General features: G+C 42.9%; 1 protein-coding gene and 1 pseudogene across 1 annotated transcript; both read right to left on the bottom strand.

Moving 5' to 3' along the window:
- Window positions 1-4,246: 4,246 nt before the first annotated feature.
- On the bottom strand, window positions 4,247-6,321 carry LOC125529428 (mediator of RNA polymerase II transcription subunit 15a-like). Its single transcript, XM_048693842.1, has 4 exons — window positions 6,005-6,321; window positions 5,507-5,627; window positions 5,286-5,388; window positions 4,247-4,504 (listed from the first exon to the last, which is right to left on the bottom strand). The coding sequence occupies exons 1-4, from the start codon at window positions 6,130-6,132 to the stop codon at window positions 4,362-4,364; spliced, it is 495 nt and encodes a 164-aa protein (XP_048549799.1). The 5' UTR covers window positions 6,133-6,321; the 3' UTR covers window positions 4,247-4,361.
- Window positions 6,322-9,090: 2,769 nt separating this feature from the next.
- On the bottom strand, window positions 9,091-21,234 carry LOC125529419 (annotated as a pseudogene).
- Between the last annotated feature and the right edge of the window lie 1,165 nt (window positions 21,235-22,399).

Below are 22,399 nucleotides of genomic sequence, written 5' to 3'. Positions count from 1 at the left end.
AACTCCGGACTTCTTTTGTGTTCAGTATGCAGCATTTAAAGCGACGTCATCAATTTCCAACATGTTCTAACATCATTTGTTGTTTTTCGGTCATTTACCTAATTGTTTAGAGAGCTAAATGCCCGTGAAATTAAAAGTCACTACAAAATGAATCATGAAAATGTTGAAACTTGGCATGGTATCATCATATCACCCGCATAGCATGCGCGAAAGAGTAGAGAGGGTCACGGCAAAAACTGGACGCACTTCGTGTACAAACTGGACAAACTCTTTCCGAGTATCAGGGTTTCGGACGAGAACTCATCTGTTACATGGCCACTTCAATGTTTTTTAAACTTATTTGAACTCCGGACTTCTTTTGTGTTCAGTATGCATCATTTAAAGCGACGTCATCAATTTCCAACATGTTCTGACATCATTTGTTGTTTTTCGGTCATTTACCTAATTGTTTAGAGAGCTAAATGACCGTGAAATTGAAAATCACTACAAAATGAATCCTAAAAATGTTGAAACTTGGCATGGTATCATCATATCACCCGCATAGCATGCGCGAAAGAGTAGAGAGGGTCACGGCAAAAACTGGACGCACTTCGTGTACAAACTGGACAAACTCTTTCCGAGTATCAGGGTTTCGGACGAGAACTCATCTGTTACATGGCCACTTCAATGTTTTTTAAACTTATTTGAACTCCGGACTTCTTTTGTGTTCAGTATCCAGCATTTAAAGCGACGTCATCAATTTCCAACATGTTCTGACATCATTTGTTATTTTTCGGTCATTTACCTAATTGTTTAGAGAGCTAAATGACCGTGAAATTGAAAATCACTACAAAATGAATCCTGAAAATGTTGAAACTTGGCATGGTATCATCATATCACCCGCATAGCATGCGCGAAAGAGTAGAGAGGGTCACGGCAAAAACTGGACGCACTTCGTGTACAAACTGGACATACTCTTTCCGAGTATCAGGGTTTCGGACGAGAACTCATCTGTTACATGGCCACTTCAATGTTTTTTAAACTTATTTGAACTCCGGACTTCTTTTGTGTTCAGTATCCAGCATTTAAAGCGATGTCATCAATTTCCAACATGTTCTGACATCATTTGTTGTTTTTCGGTCATTTACCTAATTGTTCAGTATGCAGCATTCAATTTCCAGAAGAAAATAAATAGAAGAAAATAAATAATGCAGAAAATAAAAAAAACTATACAAAAAAATTACTCAAAAATAAATAGAAGAAAATAAATAATGCAGAAAAGAAAAAACTATATAAAAAACTACTCAAAAATAAATAGAAGAAAATAAGTAATGCAGAAAAGAAAAAATTATATAAAAAATTTGTTGGCGCACTGCCCAATGGGCCTGCCAGACCTAGGGTGTGCAAATGCAGGTCCAGAAGGGCCAGCAGACTCATAGGGCAGCGCGCCCTAATTAATTAGGCCCAGAAGCCTGCTATATAAAGGAGTTCAAAGAGGTAGCCGCGGCTGGGTTTATAAACCAGTGCGGCTGCCCTTCGCCGGGCGAGGTGGGACTAAACTTTGGGGTGGCAGCGCAAGGCCTTTAGTACCGGTTGGTGGCTCCAACCGGTACTAAAGACCACCCTTTAGTACCGGTTGGAACCACCAACCGGCACTAAAGGCCTGCTCTTCCCGCCTCTTTGCCTGGCCAAAGTAGGCCTTTAGTACCGGTTGGTGGCTCCAACCGGTACTAAAGGCTCACCCTATATATACAGCACTTACGAAATTTTAGTTACATCTCCCCACTTCTTTCGTCAACCTCTCGCGCGCCGCTCCCGTCGTCGCCGCCCGTCGCCCGTCGTCGTCGTCGTCGTCCCCGCCGCCGCCCCGAACGCCGCGCGCCGCCGTCCGTCGTCGTCCCGCGCCGCCATTCGTACGTATCTCGCTCTCTCCTCGCGCGTACCCGGCCGCCGCACCGCGCGTCGTCCGCCCCGAATGCCGCGCGCCGCCGTCCGTCCCCACCGCCGCCCCGAACGCCGGCGCCCCCGCTCGTACGTACGGGGCGGCGACGTACGGGGCCGCACACACACACACACATTTTTTTACTTATTTTCTGTTTTTTATAAAAGTTAATTAGATGATCGAATATTAGATTAATGTCGAATGTTAGATGAATTAGCTAGCTAGATAGAAAAATTGTCGAACTAGAGATTAGAACTAGTTGAATAATTAATATAACTAATTTATTTTTAGTAAGAAAATTTAGGTATATGAGATTTGAACTAGTTCAATAATTAATATAACTAGTTTATTTTTAGTAAAAAAAAATTAGGTATCTGAGATTTGATGATCTAATTAAAATATTATTTGTTAATGAGTTTTTCTGTTTATTTAATTTTTTATATATTTTGAGTTTATATAAATGTTAGATTAATGTCGAATGTTAGATGAATTAGATAGAAAAGTTAAATATATAGTAATGTCAATTGAATATATAGTTAGATATATTAATGTCAAATGTTAGATGAATATATATTTGGCTAGATATAGGTGTTTAATGTTTCACCTATATGAACATAGGAAATGTCATCTGACGACGAAAAATATTTCATTATGTGCGAACACTGTGAAGACCAGCGCGGCCTGTGCGACCAAAATTTCCTTGTTGATGGTAGGCGCTTCAGCATCAAGCTGGATGAGACATTCAAAGTTGATACAGTAAGTCACTTTGTCAATTATTATTTGAATGCAAAACTTATGCTTCATTTGCTTCAACTTATAATTTTAAATTTTCACTATTCTACTAGCGCATCTCCTGCCATGCAAGAATTTTTGTCTTGGATAAGATAGGTTTTAGTGCTATAGATGATATGGAGGTAAAGAGAGTTTACTTGAAGACGAAGCATGGGTATACTTTCAACGTCAAATTATATAATGGAGACACATACACCCATTTTGAATGCAAAACTTGGCAAGCACTATGCAAGGCTTATGCATTTGAGCCTGATATGGTTATCACCTTTGATATTCGTCCGGAAGATGATATTGAAGGTAATATAGACATCTGGGTCGATGTGCAAACGCCTCCAGTTCTACCATTTGGTGAGTTTTTCTCAACCATGCATGCATATGTGTTTATGTCTTTGATACAGTTTATTCAAAAATAGTTGACAACTAATTTGTATTGTCAGCTTATTTCGGTTCAAGCAAACATGTCTGGCGCTTGGTAGACAGGACCTACTACTGCCCCGGGGCTCAACTAAACTGCGAGGAGGTAAGTCATTATGTTTCATGGCTTGAGGATCTTAATACTGTCAAGACATATTTTTTCCTAAACTTAGAAATGTTAGTACTCAAAACGTGCGACCAATGGTGATCGTATTGAACTACGGTCACATCTATAATCGAAAGATGGTAAGATTTTAAATATTTGTCCTTAATTAATGCATCTTTTGCATACGTTATTTTTGAAGCTAAACTTTCATTGCTTAGTATATTAATTACTATACGATGTTCTTCAACAGGGACTTCCGATGACAGTTGTGCCTCAGTGGATCGAGACAAAAGGTCGCATGTCAATGGTTAGCTTACGACCAAGATTTCCTACATTGCACATGAGTGCATTCAGGATTTCTGAAAGCGAAGAATGCTTAATAGTGAAAGATTGGAGCAAAATTGTTAACGATCGTAAAGAAGTACTAGGGGGCAGCAAGGAGAAGCGCAACCCAAGATTAGGAGACAGATTCATCTGCATGCTCCAGTATGATGAATCAGGAGAGCTATACATGTTCTATGCTATTCTACCTGAGAGGGAGCAGCAGGATTAGTAGCTACTAGTTCATGCTCTTAATTAGTACTTGTCTCATGTCCGTGTCCTGAACTTCGATGTTGGTGATGATTATGTTGAACTTGATGATATCTTTGCTTCTGTTACAAAGTGAATGTTTCCTCTTTAAGCTAGCCAGCGTTGATGATGATTAGATAGCTAGCGGTAATGACTATGATGATTAAATAGTGGTAATTAGACGACTATGATGATTTTTAGCTAGCTAGAGTTTATTTATTTATTAATATGCGATGATGATGATGATGACGACGACGACGACGACTACAACTCATTATAACGTAAAACAATCCTAAATTAAATTGATAACACAAATTTAATTGAAAAATACAAAATAAAACAAAAACCCACAACCATTTAGTACCGGTTGGTGTTACCAACCGGTACTAAAGGGCTCCCGGCCCCCGGAGCTGGCTCGTGCCACGTGGTTTCCCTTTAGCACCGGTTCGTGCTGAACCGGTACTAAAGGGGGGGGGCCTTTAGTGCTGAAACATTAGTGCCGGTTCCTAAACCGGCACTAAAGGGCCTTACGAACCGGTGCTATTGCCCGGTTCTGCACTAGTGCAAGTTCTGTCTGATATTAGTGAGTGAAGAAGCTTGTACAGATGTAGAAGCATTTGGCTGCCGGCCTTGTTGCTGAGACATCAAGGGAACTGCTGATGTTTGTGCTTCATTACTGCCTTGTGGATGGAGTCCAGGGGCTGTTGCAGAAAAGGTACCATATGTGTGTTAATAAAGTATCTTGTGAACAAATACTTCCTGTGGAACTGTAACAGGCACACAAAGTGTTGAAAGCAGCATATTACAGATCAAATGAAGGCTTTCTGCATTTTCAATGAGAAAAATAAATGTACCAGAGCAATTAAAGGACTGGCAACCTGATTTGTTTTAGAGAGCATGCAAACAAGTGTTTGCATATCCTTTTATTAATATGAGAGTCAACGTAAATACAGCTGACAGCTAACCAACTGATCTACCTTATAAAGGTAGCAGGGCGGGAATAAACATAATTCTACAAAGAGCTGAAGATCGCTGCTGTGAACCGGTGAAAACCCAGTTGAACAACCCAATCCGGCGCTGTACCAGGGGTCAACAAAATATTCTGCATGTGTGAGGAATCGGACCATTTTAAGGTAGGAAGGCGGATTACCCAGTTGAATAACTAACTAGTCTGTTCATTTGTTATTTTCGTACTTAACATTGTTTCTACCATACTAACAGAAAAAACATGCTATAATATTTTATTGAGCCAATAGGTTGAACTGAGGCACTTACTGTGTCGTTCCAAGTTCAATAACTACGTACACATGACACAAGCTAGATGAAAAAGCTGTGGATGGTGATTTAATGCAATAAAGCACATAATCTCAGCACTTGATGCAATAAAGCACATAATCTGAGCACCTGATGCAATAAAATATATTGACATCCAAGCGAAGATGATAAATTGTGCAGCACAGTTTAGTGTATATGGTATGTTACCAGGGTTGTTTTGATTTGGAATCAGCTGAGCATTTCCAGCAGCCTGCTGTCTCTGCGTCTCCATGGAGAGCAACTTCAGAGAAATCTTCCGTAAATAATCATACTGAGTAATGCAAAAAGAAAACGATGTGAAGTTCTATACCAAATTACTGATAGTGGCTCACAACCAACAGTTCTTGTGTGATTAGCAGTTTCGCACGGTCGAGGATATGTTAAATTACCTGACTGGTTGCTTCGGTATAGACCTTTTGTTCGAACCACGCAGCGATTTTTTGAAGTTCGTTCAGTGCCTCTGGCGCCACAGACACAGATACTGGCAGACGATTCTTCAGAGTCTCCATTCTACACGCACAATGCAAAATGTGAATAAATAGTACGAATAGAATGGTTTACCCTAGGTGATCAAACGCGGTGCCATGGCAAAATTGTGTTAAAAGTTAAAACTGCTCATAGTTAATGGAGCGATTAAGCAGTTTTTTGACCATATGTATAGGAATCAAACAGAAACTGGGAGCTAGATCGACGACGGACGAATCTGCTGGTGCCGCTACGAATCAGTACACACGAAACTGGAAGTTTAGATCAAAGCGGCTCTCGTCAGATGGATCGATGAAAAAGAGTCCTCTTTTTTTCTTTGCGGGAAACCGAAAGAGCAGAGGAAGGGGAAATCAGATCAAATCAATCAATGAATTAGAGTGAGTCCCTGCATACACACGTACATCTTATCGACGATCCTGCCGCGCGCCTCGGGCTGGAGCTGGGCGCGCCAGTCGCCTCCGGCGGGGGGCGGGTCAGCGGCGGCAGCGGCGGGGCCAGACCCTTGGGTGGGCCGCCAGTTGGGATCCATGGTCTCGAGGGATCGATGGAGGTGGAGTGTCACGACCCAATCTCTCTTCTATCCAATCCAAAGAGAGAGACGGAGAGGGATCTGGGGGAGGGGAGAGGAGAGGAGAGCTTATAGGGGAGGGGAGAGGGGAGAGGTAGAAGAAAGTGCAGAGCCAAAAGAGAAACTGACACATGAATTCAGGATGGTCCCCACTCGGCCACAACACCGGCTCACAGACTATAGCTGACCAAACGGGCCAGCCCGGCCCGGCACGGCACGGACCATCCTAATTGTGCCTGGCACGGCCCGGCCCGCCGAGACACGATTATTATACGGGCCGTGCCGTGTTGGCCCGCGTGCTGCAGCCTGCAGCCCAGGCACGGCCCATATGTTAATCGGTCCAGCCCACCGGCATGTTAGGCCCGCTAATCTGCCTTCTATTTTACGCACTGAGCGTTTTTTAGCCTTTTTTTACCTGTTGGGTCACATTAAGATACATACAAAAATACAAAAAAGATAATCAAGCCGTGTCGTGCCGGCCCGCGTGCTCGGCCTTCAGGCCCAGGCACGGCCCTTGGCGTGCCGCGTGCCGGGCCTGGCCCGTTTAGCACGTGTCATGCCGTGCCAGGCCCGTGTCGTGCCGGTCGTGCTACCGGGCCGGCCCAGCTATCCCGGCCCGTTTGGCCACCTATATCACAGACCCCACTCCACAACCTAGCCAAATGGCTCGGGCCAACCAGGCCGGCCCGCGAGCACGCCGGGCACGGTCAGCCAATGGGCCAGGCATGGCACGGACTAAATGGGCCCGGCCCGGCACGCCCTGGGCCATGCTTGGGCTGCTAGGCTGAGCACGCGGGCCGACATGGCACGACCGATTATCTTTTTATATATATACTAGCAAATGACACATGCTTCACATGTAGTACCAACTTGGATGGACAAGATTGCATTAAAAAACCTAGTAGTGAATATTTTTCATAATTTCAATTTAACTTATAACGTAAAACTATGCCATCAAAAATAGATGTGACATCTGGGGGTAGTAACAAAATCTAGATATCAGATAGATCCAATATATGCAAAATTAGGTAGATGTGTACCTTTTTAGGGCCTCATTGTGTGTGTAAGTGGGCTCATTAAGAAATAAGAAGTTCTGGAATTGTAGAGAATAGAAATTTGTTCAAAATATAGTTTCTTCTTTATTTTCCTTTTTTGAAAGGTTCTTATTCATTTCCTGCATGCATGATATTTCATTATCTCGTATTTTAAGCTTGGAACGACCTATGCATCAAGATTTTTTTCTCCTTTTATAGAACATGCATCCAGACTTGTTAAATTGGTGGTACACTTTCTTTCATGCCTACGTGCATTATTTCTTTGTATATACAACATTTCTCTTTCACTCAAAGGAAGCATGGCAATTTCTTATCGAGGCTCTCCCTGTAGAAGGCTCCCGATTCTCTGAGTAGTTTCTTACAAATATTTTTCTTCTCAAAGCCTGCCACCTGACACAGCGGGACAGTGCATCACTAACTCCCACCGCGAATCCAATGGTAAATAAACTGCCATGATGTGGAAGATTTCAACCCGTTGAATGCAAGCCGTCCGATTGGAATTATCAAACGGCTCGTATGCTTTGATATTGGTACACTATATAGTAGTTATATATATAACTCTATATGGCCCAATAGATAAAAATAGGCTAAAAACGCCCAGTGCGCCAAATAGCAGGCAAACTAGTGGGCCTGGCGTGCCGGTGGGCCGGCCCGATTAGAAGTTAGGTCATGCCTGGGCTGCAGGCTGCAGCACGTGGACCAGCACGGTACGGCTCATATAATAATCAAGCCTCAGTGGGCCGGGCCGGGCCAGGCACGATTAGAATCGGTCGGGCCAGGCCGGCCCGTTTGGCCAGCTATGCCACAACACATATGTTTTTTTTTCCTTTCTTGAGCAACTTGCTGAGGCAGGCATGAGCTCTGCCATTTCATACAAGGAGAGGAGAACCGCCGAATTAATTAAAGAAAATCGGGCGAAACCAAATTACATAAAGAAAAAAGACAAAGAAAGGAAACTAGAATTTGGGTAAGGTTTAGACGAACACATACGCACTCAAACCTCAAGGACCTCTGAGCAAGGCATAAGAACGCTAAGGCCCAAAAACAATGACGGAGGACGAAAAAAAATTAAGGTGGGGCAAACCTTGCATCGACAACCATCTCAGCAGGTTTAGACGAACACATATGCACTCAAACCTCAAGGACCTCTGAGCAAGGCATAAGAACCCTAAGGCCCAAAACAATGACAGAGGATGAAAAAAAATTAAGGTGGGGCAAACCTTGCATCGACAACCATCTCAGCAACACGTCACCCAATTGTTTGACACGAAAAAATATCTAAGCCACCGGGAGAAAGAAAGGGGAGTGTATTTCTCTCATACGCCGTGAAAAGAAGAAAAGAAAAATGCGGACGTGCCAGTGTACCGTAGTACACAAAGAAAAGGGTATGGGAAACGAGTATTTCATTAATCTCATTGGAGAAAACAAAATTACAAGATCCCGTAAAGTGTGGTCTCGTGGTTCCCGGGGTCTCGGAAGACTCCCGGTTAATTACTCTCGCGGGTTGCGCCACGGGATACCTCTGATTAAGTCGTGTGGTCGTCTTCGTCGTCATCGCTTCACGTTCTCCATGCACGATGACGGTGGTGTGTGTGGGTGGCGGCAGAGCCCGTGTTGTTGTTGTTACCTAAGTGGTAAGTTAGGAGTATGTGACAATAGGGCGCCAAATAAGACACACTGGCTAGTAATCTACTCCCTCTGATCTTTTAGATCACTTACAGAGGGAGTACTAATTTAGTTATTTGCCAGCACTGCATGAAAGGCATCCAAATGGTTTGTGAATATTGATTCCACCATTTCCAACCGTTTCCATAGGAACAACGATAAGGCAGAAAAAAAGAGGTTATTTGGTTGTAAGAAATAATAGTAGTTACTAAAATTTCCATTGTCTCTGGCTGGCTGGTATAGCAGTTTACTACCCCTCCAATACTCTGTACTAAATCAGCGACAATTAATATGGATCGGAGGAAGTACAGGGTTAAAACAGCTCACTACATATGTACATATGCCAAATCAATATTCAGCACACGTACATACATGCTCTTTCTTCTGCACTTGCACATCAAATCAATATTCAGCATAGCAGACAACAACCTATATATATGCTATGCTTTGCCTTTGTGTATATAATACATACATATATGATCCTTCCTCCTTGAGATGCCATCCAGGTGCCTTACATTCAATCCTGTAACTTCCTTGCCGTCTGTGCACCATAGACAGGCACACATGGTCTGGTGGCAAGAAAGCAAGCAGGTTTGTGTATATATGCTGGATGCTTCAAGGCCACTGATCGATCAGCCAAGAAGCTGCCTGAGGCCATCCATAACCTGCTCCCTCTTTGAAGGATTCATCTGTACAATATACGCAGCGATCAATGCATCAGAGAGGTGAAGCGTAGATAGGCCAAGAAAAAACAAACAAAAGAAAGAAAGCTTACTTTGCCAAGGAGGAGCGAAAGGCCATCGGGCAAGGCCTTCACATCGGAGCTTTCAGCGAGATGCGACAACAGTCAGGATAATCGTTCAGCTTTCAGCTCCCCGAGATACTTTTCATAGTTGCTACGATCGTCTTTCCAGGCGAAGAAGGCTTCATCATCGTTCCAGTCCCCGCCATCTCCTTGCCCTTGAGAAGCCATATACCTTTTCTTGATGCACTCCAGCGCTGATCCGTGAGTAGGCATTATCTGCTCGCCAGCGGCTTCTCTAACTTGTTTGGCGAGCGAATCCTCGGCAACCCTCCTTCGCAATCTCCTGTAGAAGAAGGCCCGGGACTCCTCCCATTCCACCACCTTACTGATCACACCTTTGGCAACCATTCTGGAAGTGGTGTCATGCAGTTCAGCAAACCGAGTAGCGACCTGGGTATATATGGGCATCAGCTGCTTCATCCGAGCAGTCATCGCACTCCTGATCCTAATGGTCTCCGTCTCCGAGGTACCCATCCTAATTTCTTTGAGGAGTCTGGCATTGAGTCTGGACAGCTGGGGGTCGAGCCTTAGCATGCTCTCTTCGACTTCGTCTGGCTTAAATTTGATCTCAATCAGCCCTTGTGCCTCAAGGACGTTCCCTTTTGCACCCCTCTCGGCGTACATCTCAATGTGCTCAGGATTGATCTTGCTGTCCACCACAACCCATGCGCCTCCACGCAACTCTCCAGCCTTTGGTATGTACACAAAAGCGGGCTGCTCATATGTCCTCAGGTTCTCGACAATCATAGAACCAGCCTGAAGGATCCCTTCAAACAGATCCCTTTGCCCACCCGAAAAGCCTCTCCAGTTAGCAAGTATGAACAACGGGAGTTCTTCATGGTTGAAATCCACCAGTGCCTGGGCTGTTTTCGCCGCTGAATCTGGGAACCACACCTGTCCTGCTTGAGGGACAAAACGCTCCGCAGAATCAAGCTGGCCAGAGTCAGCAGGGATCACTTGCATCATTGTCTGGGTTTCCACAGCTATGACACCAACTGGAATCCCACCCAGCCTTGCCCTTCCGGTAATAACAGTTTTTGCCCATCCTCCTAATGTTTCCACAAAGCTTTCTCTGTCAAACATACCACCCAACCACTTGCCTCCTTGAGTGTCCTCCTGAATGCCACAGATGGCTGCACGGGCATCACATGAATTCTCCGGGAAATATGTTACAGGTCTCTCCGGTGGATCAAGAGGTTTCAGAACAGGAAGGGGGCCGCCGACATACTGAGGTACATAGCTGAGCCATTTCAAGATAGCAGAAACACCTTCAAGATCATCTGACACTGTGAGATGGGCAACTCCATTTGCAGCCATGATTTTGGGGCCACCCAGTTGCAACTGAGAGCTATAAACCTCGCGTCCCAGGAGCTTGTTCAGCGGAGAAAACCCAGTTAAAATAATTGGTTGATCAATACGTTGTATGCACCGCAATCCTAACCTAGCAAGATAAGCCCCAATTCCAACAGCTCGTCCAGTCACAAATGTCAGAGTAAATGTCTCTCTATATGCCTTAGAGTAGGCACTGGCAATAGCACCACATCCATGTAGATTCTCACAACCGATTCCATCCTCTTTCCCAACAATGGTATCAACGACCCATCTGGTTTCTCCGTTTTCCAGTTTTAGCTCATGGGCTATAACCAAAGAGCTTAGACGTGAATAATCTTGTTCCGTGAGGTAGATGTAGTGAAAACCACGTTCAGGGCTCTCATCATCAGACCATCCGACATGGAAGCATGCCTTTATTTCCTGTGCTACACCGAGCCTAGCACCAGAAGTTGCTGCCAAGTAGATCAGGGGAATTTTCCTCTCGCAAGCAAGATTGGTAACAGCATCGAAGAATGCATCTTCTCTAGGACCAAAAGACCCAGCTTTAAATGTTATGTCATTTGCAACAACCATAATCTCCCGACCGCCTGGAAATTCTGGTGTGGAGAGCTTCATGTTCCAAGCAACAGTGCCAATATCATTCATAGCTGGAGGACGCTCAACTGGAACCAAAGGAGTACCAAATGATCCAGTTGAATCACCAAATATAAGCTCCGTCACTTGCGCATACCGCTGATGGTGCCCGTTAGCTTCTGCACCATGTGAAGTGCCAGCAGATTTCCATGACTTCTTCAATGCTTTTTCAAATGCCTGTGTGACAAAGTATTATTACCAATCCTAGTTGATCTAGTTAATAAATTGTAGATAAAAGAAAAGAAAGGAAAAATGCAACCAACTCACCAATGGGAAATCATAGCAGTATGTAGTTTCATTTTTCTTAGCAGCATAACGTTTCAGGTCAACAGCATCAAAAGGTTTGTATGGCTCACGCAATGCAATGCCATGCAAAGGACCAGCTGGCAGGTGTCGCAGAGCGGTAGAAAAGCTCATGTGTGTTGGAGTCCTCCACTTCTCGGTAAATCTGGAAGTCAGAAAAATTTGAGCATAAAAACAATAAAGAGAAAACGGTACTTACTACTTACAAGTCTTTTTAACTAGTGTTTCAAAAGCAACAGTTGAGAGAGTAAAATATTACATGAATGATTGGGTTGATGAGCATTTTCTATGCACTAACAAGATAAGTTAATAGAATCATATTTGATGGTCTGTGGGGCCTTATCCATCAGAATAGCATTCTTTGTAGTGATGCTATTGTTCATAGAGCAGTGCAATAGCTAAGGTAACTTACATCGACAGTGAAAGTATGCCCAGTTACATTAGTAACAACAACTCTCCAAGCACCGTTAGCTTGCCCATCACAATCTAACCACAGCTTTACTTCCCACTGGTACACGGACAGGCGATGCATCCTGACGCCAACATGTTCATGTATATTCATAACCATATGCTTCAAAAGTGTGCATGCTGTCTCCTCATCTTGATCAACTTCATCTGTCCTCCTAATATAATGAGAAGAAAAAACCAAGCGAACATATATGAGCACATTTATGCAATATATTTTGTTGAGAACATAAATACATATTTTTCTTGAGTGCACAGGAGAGCTGTCCATCACCATACTAAGAAGAAAAGGAGTTACGAAGAAATATATTATGACTGACCTTGAAAATGGAATTAGATCAAATAACCGCTGCTCTCAGTATGCACATATACATATGAGAGTAGCCTGACCTCACAGCCTCATTGTGAGCATGTAACTCTATTTCTTCTAGCGCTGCCCTCAGTGATTTAAGTATGCTGTCAGATATGAATGATGATGAGGCTTGAGCATGGCCTACTTCATTGTCAATATTTCCAAACAAAAACCCATTCGTCACACTTGGCTGTCTAACTATGGTACGAAGAAACATCCTTTGGTTATTTGATCTTGGATCTTTATTGTTCTTTACTAGTGTGTAGATGTGCCACTGGCGATCACGTGATGGGGTGTATTTTGCGTCATTGTAACCTTCTAATTTCACTTTGTCCTGCATTTACAGATAAAGTTGTTAGCAGTACTGGTTTTATTGAAGAGAACATAAGCCAAAACAAAATCTGAATACCAATTCAAGAAATGTGGACAAAGGAGGCTCCACATGGCGGAGCATCGGGTCCTCCTCATAATATAGCTTGTCAAATGACCATTGGAAGGAGTGGCGCATTGGCGGACGCCCTTCATCTCTTTGGATAATGCAGCTGACAACCCTAATAGCAGCACCAATGAGATGTGATGTTATAGTGTTATCCTTCAGGATCTTGGACAGTTTGTTGATCCTTTCTTGCGCTTGATCCTCATCACCACTAAGAAGAGAAAACAGAGTGGAAGAGGTAACTATTTTTTTTCATGAAATTCACTACCAGTTCATAGAATCACACTCTTGTGATCTTTCAGATCTCATAAATACCAACAAACCACATAAGAAAAGAGTGTATACGAACCTGTCTTGAAGAGTAATCATCTGATTGTTGATACCAACCAAAGCAATATGCAGCATATTGCTATGGTTAGATTTTATGGGATTACCATTTAAGACACTTCCAACACCTGCTCCGTAATGCGAAGTCTCCTTTAATGCAGCTTCAATCGCAGTTGGCAGAAACTGAAGAGACTTGATTATAACCATTAAACCCCATCGCCTGCCAATGGGATCCTCTAATTGTTGCTTTAGAAGTGTCGCAGATTGCCCATTTCTTTGTTCAATATGCTCTTCTGAGAATTCCCACAAGGCAATTAGACCAGACATGTGCCATTGCATCCGGACACTGCCCCTTACAAGGTAATGCTGGAAGATGATTGTGAGTTAGCCGACATAAATTTGTTAATGTTCCAGTTGTATCAAGAAATAGTGTAGTTAATAAATTCTGTGATACCTGATACAATCTGCGTATGTATGTCTCAACTACTCTCCGCTGAAGAGTAGGATCACTGTGATCAAACAGAGACACAAGGGCATCTTCAACTGCAACAGGGGCACATACTAAATCTTCCATCCTTTCATTGATGGCCATCTTCCTCCTAGGTGTTGAAAGCCGTGCTCCTTCCTCGGTAAACATCTCCAGCTCTGAAAGGCTTCTTGCTATGCTTGTGCGGAGTTCACTCAATTTAGTGTGCTCAAGAAGTTGACTTGCTTTAAGTGCCAGCTGCATCAGTTATAATAAATTTATTTTATTTCCCTAGACTATCATATGTGCAAAATGAATATATGCAGATCATCCAAACTCTCAATTTTACCTCAGAGTATGCTGTATGGTTCAGAGCAGAAAAGCGAATCAACTGGTCCCTGTAAGCAGATGGATTTGGATAGACCAATGCTTCCATAAGCCGTAGTATTAAATCATTTTTATTTTTCACACCCTTCAAGAGGACACAAATTTTGAGCACGGAAGCTATTGCATATCAAGTAAATCAACACATTGCACAGTAAGACATTACCTGGTGGGAGAACACAATATATACGACCTTCTCAAGGTCTTTTGCATGTTGAAGTCGTAGACGTTCTATCACATTGGACTGAGAATATAAAAGCAAATGCACATAAAATTAGTACATTTCGGTGAGAAAGTGAGCATCGATCAACCCATTCCAAGTAATAATAAAGTGATACCTGAATGTCATCACTGAACAGTTCCTCAACAGATAAATACTCCTCAAACAGACTCTTAACAACAACACGAGCATGGGTTTCTTTTCCACCCTCATATGACTTGACCAGGCTCATAAGTGGATCTACAAGCCTCCCATTAGTAACCCGATCTTTCTCAGAACAGCATGCAAGATTTGCCTGCAGTAATAGCTTTGTAAGGAAACAACATGACAAACAAAAATAAAGGCATGCCAAGTAACAGTCTCAAACTGACCTCAATGACTCCCCTTAGCAACTTGGCAGGGAAATCCTTGCTCTTTCGGAAGTCATCTTTCAACTCATACTCTTTGTACATACCATCCAACTGAGAATAGGCAAATTAGTAATCCATTCGATATGCAGCCAAAAAGGAAAATAGAATAATGACAGGTAAAATAAAAAATTAACTAGAATACTTAATCACCTCATTCCTAAGGTCTTTTGGGAGTCGGGTTGCCAAAACAGACATGATTTCTTGCCACTGTAGAAAAGGGAGCTCAGGGCTGTCTAGGCAGTTTAGCAAATCTTGTGCAACCTGAAAGAAAAGGTACAGTCAGGAACTTATTGATTGGAGAAAGATGGTAGCGTTTGTCTCAAACTAAGAGGTCAGTTTCTCTCTGTAGAAGAGGAAAATGGCAACGAGATTGACAAGGGGAACCAAAATTGGAAGAACAACTATATTCTGAAAGTTTGTATGCCTTACATGATTGACATTATGTTCATATCCTGCAAGGATCATGTGCGCAGAATTCACACTTGCAGTAAACTTTTGGTGAACTTTGCCAGAAATAGCAGTAGGATGTCCAAGTTTTGGGAAGGTGCCATGAAATGGTTCAGCTCTCCTCACAGCAGATGGGTCATCAAGATCCAACCTTGCTATCAGGTCACTCGCCTGCACAAAGACAGACATTTCAGCTAGTATTTAAAAGATGCATGCATATTGCAAGCATAAAGCACTTCAGTCAGAATGTACATATAGCGCTACGAGCACGTAAACAAGGGGGAGAGAGAAGAAACGAACCTGCATGGCCTGACCCTCCGGCATGACAAAGTGAATGACACCAGAGGCCGGTAGTAACAGTGGCATGCACATCTTCATGACCTCCACCTCAGCATATGGTGTATCAGCAACCACACGAGAACCATCAGCGACCAAAAACCGAAGAAGTTTGCACGGTGTATCAGCCAACAGCTTGGAAGGATCATGCTCTTTCTGTAATATATCATCCAGAGGACATAATTAATTTATGTATGTTCACACAATTTGCAGTCTACTGAAACGAAGCCTATATTACGTAGTCCTTCAGTTAAATATTCCCATAATGAGGGTTTCTCTAATAAGATCCTTTGCCAAAATTGAGGATCCTAAGCAGGTGCTAAGACATGACTATTAAGCAGATGTAACACCAAAAGTGGTGGCAGATGACAAAAAAGAGACTTGGCTAAGAAAATGAAATATCTATGTTACTGATTACCTAATTCCAAAATCAACTAGGGCAAGGTTCATGAAACCAAGAGGAGACTAGAGATCTAGCTATCTTCACCTGTAATAAGAATGTTCTCCCATTGATTAGAAGGCGCGTACCAGCACCCTCTGTCTCTGCGTAAATTACATGACTGTTTCCATCCAACTGGAAAATTTACAACTAAAGATTGTTCAGACCATTTCCAAACAAAAAAAAAAGATAGATCATGCTTGTACAAAAACGTGTGATGTGGCAAACCTACCTGCATTAAGAGTCCGCCATCTCGCAACGAATGTATCTCTGCTTCAATCTCTGAATCATTAATTCTTAATCTGTAGCTACGGGGTCCACCTCTTACAATCTCAATCTACAGAAGAAAATAATCATGAGCAAATGTGACAAGGATACCAACTGGATTAGATGGGTATGTAATGCATGGATATAATTAATGAGAAAAGTACAGATAATTACCATATATTTGATCCCCTCTATATTTAGAGTTACAGTCAAGTTGACAAGAGAAATGTGCTGTGAAAACGAAGCAGTTAGACAGTTTTATTCATCATATAGAAATTAGAATATCAACAGTAAGAAAATTCATCATATAGTACGATACCTTTGGCGGTATTTGACCTTTACTGAGATAACCGACATAATCGGTTACAGCACTCGAGCTCCTGCTTGATGCTTCCTGAAATATAAGAAATACGTATTTGAGGATGGAAATAGTTATCTTGTGTGCGACTGCGAGCTCATAACCACGTCATAAATCATATAGTTCTGCAGACAAGGAAATCATACATATAGAGCTCCACCAACAACTGAAAGGTACCATGGGGGGCTCTCTGCTTTAACATGCATAGCTATTCTGCTGTCTAGCCAACCAGTGTGGATCTTATTTTCTTGGTATTGCGCAGCCTGGAGAAATGAAAATTTTGAACAAAGATTACATTAAAGAATAATTGTACATGTTTTCTTAAAGAATGTACCATGTAATCAGAGTTTTTTTTACTGTGGGGTTATCTTACATTCAAGAGATCCACCGTGTAATCAACGTTGGTGCGTATCTCTCCACGAATTTGGATCTCTTTTAACCCAAGTACCATATTGGCTATTGCCAACGACCTGGATTCCCCAAAAGCAAAAACATGACCTGCGAGAAAATCATGCTGTTTAAGAAAAGCATCATGAGATACCATGAGGAAACAGATAATTACGCATGACACTTACCAAACTGAGAATCAGAAAACTCATGAATTGCTCCTCCAGACTGAAAACAAGAAATGATGATTCAGGTTAGGTTGCGTGCGGCACAACAAGATATAATTTCTAACCAAGGAAATTATCAACACGAGGAACAGGGAGATTATCATAATCTGCGGCTGTTGTGACATGTCGTGTGGTATCAAAGATTATGCATGAATGTCGTGTGGTATCAAAGATCATAAAGCATGGAATGTATACTTGCCTTAACGGAGAAATAGGCCCAAACATTGGGTTTACTTTTAAAGTTGAGCTCTTCCACTCTTCCACTAGTAGGCTTAAACCCATCATCTGGATCCTCGCTAGTAACTCTAACTGCTACACAATGACCCTTTGGCCTTGCAGACTGTGCTTTGTCCAAATCAAATTTAGTTGCAACAGCTGACATTTCCTTCCAAGCGTGATAGCCACCTCCATATTCCATTCCATAAAAGCGTCTGATCTCTGCAATGATCCTTTTATCGATTAGTATGGATGGAAAGAGATCATTTCATCAACCATTAAGTTGGAAACTTGCCTACCTGGAATGTTGTAGAGGGGTATGCCCATTCCTACTGCAACTTGGGATGCAGGTAAGTTTATGTCAGCAATCCATTCAGTCACAGGGTGTTCTACCTGCAATCTTGGATTAAGCTCCAGGAAATAGTATTCTCCTGTTTCCATGCTGTACAGATATTCCACTGTAGCAGCACCCTGATATTGCACACATTTAGCAAGCCGCCTTGCAGCCTGCTCAAGCTCTCGAACTGTTTCTGGAGGAGCAACTGTAATTGGTCCCTCTTCGATAATCTGTTGCAAGTATATGGTCAACACTATTGTTTCACAAAACATAAAAGAAATATAGCTATCAGCTACTTATTACTACTACTATTACTATTATTATACACCCTCTGTTCCTAAATATAAGACGTTTTTGTAGTTCAAATTGAACTGCAAAAACGTCTTATATTTAGAAACAGAGGTAGTAATTATTTGTCTTGCGATAGTTAATTCTTGTGGTTATGAAATCATTTGTAATACAGCCACTAGAGTTTTCAACATTCTGAGCTCAAAACTTCGAGTGCAACACATATATCACTATAGAAAAAAAAAAGTTAGTTCTTGAATTCAAAATGCAAAATTCAACTATTTATAGTACAATCTGTACTTGATAGTGACAAATGCTTCCATTAAAAGAAAATATTAACTTAGATTTGGCATAGCTCCTGCAACATCTTACACTTTGCTTAACAGTAATATGATTGCTACATCGTCCAATGAAGTTTTACTTCCCTGAAGCTCTACAACTTCTACCAATGCTCTAGGACTGATATTGGACAACACAATACGCTTCAGGAGAATAACTAACCTTTTGGTGCCTTCTTTGAACACTACAGTCCCGGCTGTGCAGTGCTGCTACGTTGCCGTGTTTGTCACAGAGCAATTGAACCTCTAGATGTCGGCTCTACAAAGGAACAGAAATGCAATATTTTAGAGACATAAACTATATCAGTATAGGCGAAGCACTCGCTGAATGATAACAGTAAAGGTGCTCTGCATCATTGTATACTCTTAGTCCCTTACCCACCTAGCATTTATATGAATATCATGTGAACACAAACAGAAAAATAAAGGAAGTAATATAACTGAATCTGTTATGACTTATCACCTGAGATGCCACCTTCATAATAAATATAGGCGATCCAGGGACTTCTCCTTGCACTTTCTTAAACAAGGCTCTCACCTCATCATCATTGTGTACCTATAAAACCATTTGGATGGCATCCAAATCATCTTTGGGTTAATCCAGAATATTTCCAGGAAACCTGAACTTCATTCTATATGGACAGGGAATGACACCGTAGAGCTGAATTACAAAGACGACCAACCTTCCTTATTCCTTTACCACCACCACCCCATGATGCCTTGATCATTGCAGGATACCCCACCACTTGACAACTAGCCACCGCTTCCTCTGTAGTTGAAACACAAGCATTCTTGTAGATCTCCTCAGGTATCGAGTGGCAGGTTTCTTGCAGAACTTTCACCTAGAGCACGACGTTAGGATAGTAGTTTTAAGCAACATATACACAGTGATGGAGAAAAAACAGTATTAGAGAAATAGGAAAAGGCACGCATACATACATGTGACCCACTCCATGGAAGAGTTGGAACTCCTGCTGCTTGTGCGATAAGAGAGGAGCCAATCTTATCGCCTAGTGCAGCCATGGCGGCTGATGGTGGCCCAAGAAAAACAATTCCTTTTTCCTTGAGCGCATCCGGAAGTTCTGGGTTCTCAGAAGCATGACCCCAGCCAGGCCAAACTGCAGAAACCTGAGTTCTATCTGCTATCTGTGACAGGACAGGTGAATTGCGAACAAACATTTAATAGCTATGGTCAAGTATCCAGCACAATGAACATGGATGACAAACTAATCCACAAGTAAGTAGGCAAAATGATAAGGGAGCAGGAGAATGATGGATGGATGAACTGCGCTAACCTCGACTATGAGCTGTACATTTGCATAGTTGTTGTTATCCGTCCCAGCGGGGACTTACAGGAACTGGTCGGCGATCCTTATGTGCTCGGCATTGACCCTGAGGTCCTCGGGGGTCGCCATGGTCACCAAAAGGATGGCCTTCTCGGTCCCAAAGGTCTCCAAGGCCCAGGCGCGGATGCTGCGCATGAACTTGACGGCAGCCATGCCATTGTTGGCAACCAGCACGCTGCGAATCGGCGAGTCGCCCCCAAGCGCCTTACAGAATTCGTCGACCGAAGAGGACATCCCGTTGACTTGGTCGGATTCCACCATTGTTGCTGTCTTGCCCCTCTAACTAACCTTCGGCACTGCACCGGGAGAAGAAAACTCCTGACTGGTTAGCGAGGAATCGAAGCACTAGGTGGGATGTTTCTTTTGGTTTTGCTTGCATACTGTGGTTGTGTATCCTCTGAACTAGAGTAGATGTTAGAATGGTGCAAACAAAACAAAAGCATACTCTGTTTAACTAGTAGTACTAGTGAATCATGAAATTCCTTTCACCCAGCAAGCGGAGAACTCGCGGCAGTAGATGAACTAATAGTCAACAGACAGCAAGCAGATTCAGATTAGACATTTCTTTGTGTTCTGTTCCCATGTGAAGAACAACTTGTGTTGACTGACTATGCGACCACACTAGCTAGCTGGAGGGAGCGAAGGGAATTGAATCCCTACATCAAATGATCAATCAATTCAACAGAAGAGAACAAGGACAAGCAGCCTCAAGAGTCAAGACCCACCTGGCCAGCAATGCTGCAACTGCTTGCAAAGAAGCAGTCCACGCGAAGGTGGTGCCCTGCCTGCTGCTTACGTTATATGGCGGGACTGGAGTGGAGGTCGTACTCGACTGGAGGCAGGATTGGAGCACACACGGAGACGGAGACGGAGAGAGAGGAGCAGTTGGTTGATCACGGGAGGGAGTCCTGCTCCGAAGAGAAGAAGAAGAAGAGGAGTGGATGGATGACAAGACCGACTCCAGTACGCACCGTAGGTGTTCGACAGAATGCCTGACGGCCGCGCGCACGGCAAGGAAGGAAGGAAGGAAGGAAGGTCGAAGATGGCGGCGGCGGGGGAGATAAGAAAGGAGGTGGCCGACTGCTCCTGCGGGGAGGGGAGCGGAGCGGCAACGGTAGGCATCCATGGGAGCGGGGAGTTGGGAGAGTGGTAGAGAGGGAGGGGCGGGTGGCAGGTTGGAGACGACGCGGGACTGGACTGGACTGGACTGGATGGATGGTTGGTGTGCCCGTCCCGCCGTCCGTCCGTCCGGCGGCATGGGCCTTTGATCGATAGATTGATGATGGACGCGGATGATGACATCTCCAATCGATTCCCCGTGCCCAGAAACGTGAACGACCTGTGAAAATTAGATTCTTGTGAGAGAAAACAAAAGACTGTTTTGGAAGCATTTTAGATACATAAATTGGGGTCAGAAATTTGCGCGCATGTGAAACACGCATCAATGTTTGTCGGCTTAAAATTCCATATTTTTTGAACCTTTTTAGTAGCATTTTTTTTCCAAATTTTATATTGTAGCAAAGGGTGCATGTGAGTTGGTGCTCACAAAAGCACTTTCTTGTGACTTACTCCCTCCTTCCATTTATATAGGGCCTAATGTGTTTTTCGAGGCTAACTTTGACCAAATATTAAAGCAATAATATATGACATGCAACTTACACAAAGCACACCGTTAAATTCCTGTGTGAAAGGAGCTTTCAATGATATAATTTTCACATTGTGCATGTCATATACTATTAATCTTGTCAATAGTCAAAGGCTGTCTTAAAAAATGCATTAGGCCCTATATAGATGAAAAGAGAGAATAGCTCAATTTTCTTTTATCTCTTGTCGCTGGTCGGCATGTAGGGTCGGATGTGCCCCATGATCTTGTGCAGTTTTTCTGAAAACAATCATAGATGCTTACATGCATGCATATACCGATATACGTACATTCACCTGTATGAACACATGCACATACATCTAACTTTATGAGCGCCTCCGTGATAATGAGCTGGCATGTAAAGTCATCATAGGTGCCTCCTAGCCGACGGGAACATCTCCTCCTAGTAAGCGAACATCACCAAAAAGATTGAAATAAATATATGAAGATGCAAGCACTAGTGTCAAGTTTAGGACTTGAACCCCTGATGGGTTGATTTCACGACAAGAAATCTAATCATCTGAGCTACACTCAATTCACTGATTTTTGCTATTAATTAGTGAAGCTAGCAGTGTTATCTCAAAAAAAATTAACATTTTCCTACGTGTGCACGAAAACTAAAACATGCTTTTGTACTCAACTACTATTTGGTTCTGAGGATATCTCTGCAATGTAGATAATCTTCGCAGAAGTTTTAGCTAACTCATCAATAACTCGAGGACTATTTTACTTTGTGTGCACTAGAAA

The sequence above is a fragment of the Triticum urartu genome, chromosome 1 (genome assembly GCF_003073215.2).
Source record: "Triticum urartu cultivar G1812 chromosome 1, Tu2.1, whole genome shotgun sequence".
NCBI lineage: Eukaryota > Viridiplantae > Streptophyta > Magnoliopsida > Poales > Poaceae > Triticum > Triticum urartu.
This window is presented reverse-complemented; position numbering and strand designations above follow the sequence as displayed.

Excerpts from the sequence above, each read along its gene's own strand:
- LOC125529428 (XM_048693842.1), bottom strand. The coding sequence starts at position 6,132 with ATGGATCCCAACTGGCGGCCCACCCAAGGGTCTGGCCCCGCCGCTGCC. Across the intron at positions 5,628-6,004 it reads GGCAGGATCGTCGATAAGAT|AATGGAGACTCTGAAGAATC; the intron begins GTACGTGTGTAT and ends TTGTGCGTGTAG. Across the intron at positions 4,505-5,285 it reads TCCAAATCAAAACAACCCTG|CCCCTGGACTCCATCCACAA; the intron begins GTAACATACCAT and ends TTTCTGCAACAG.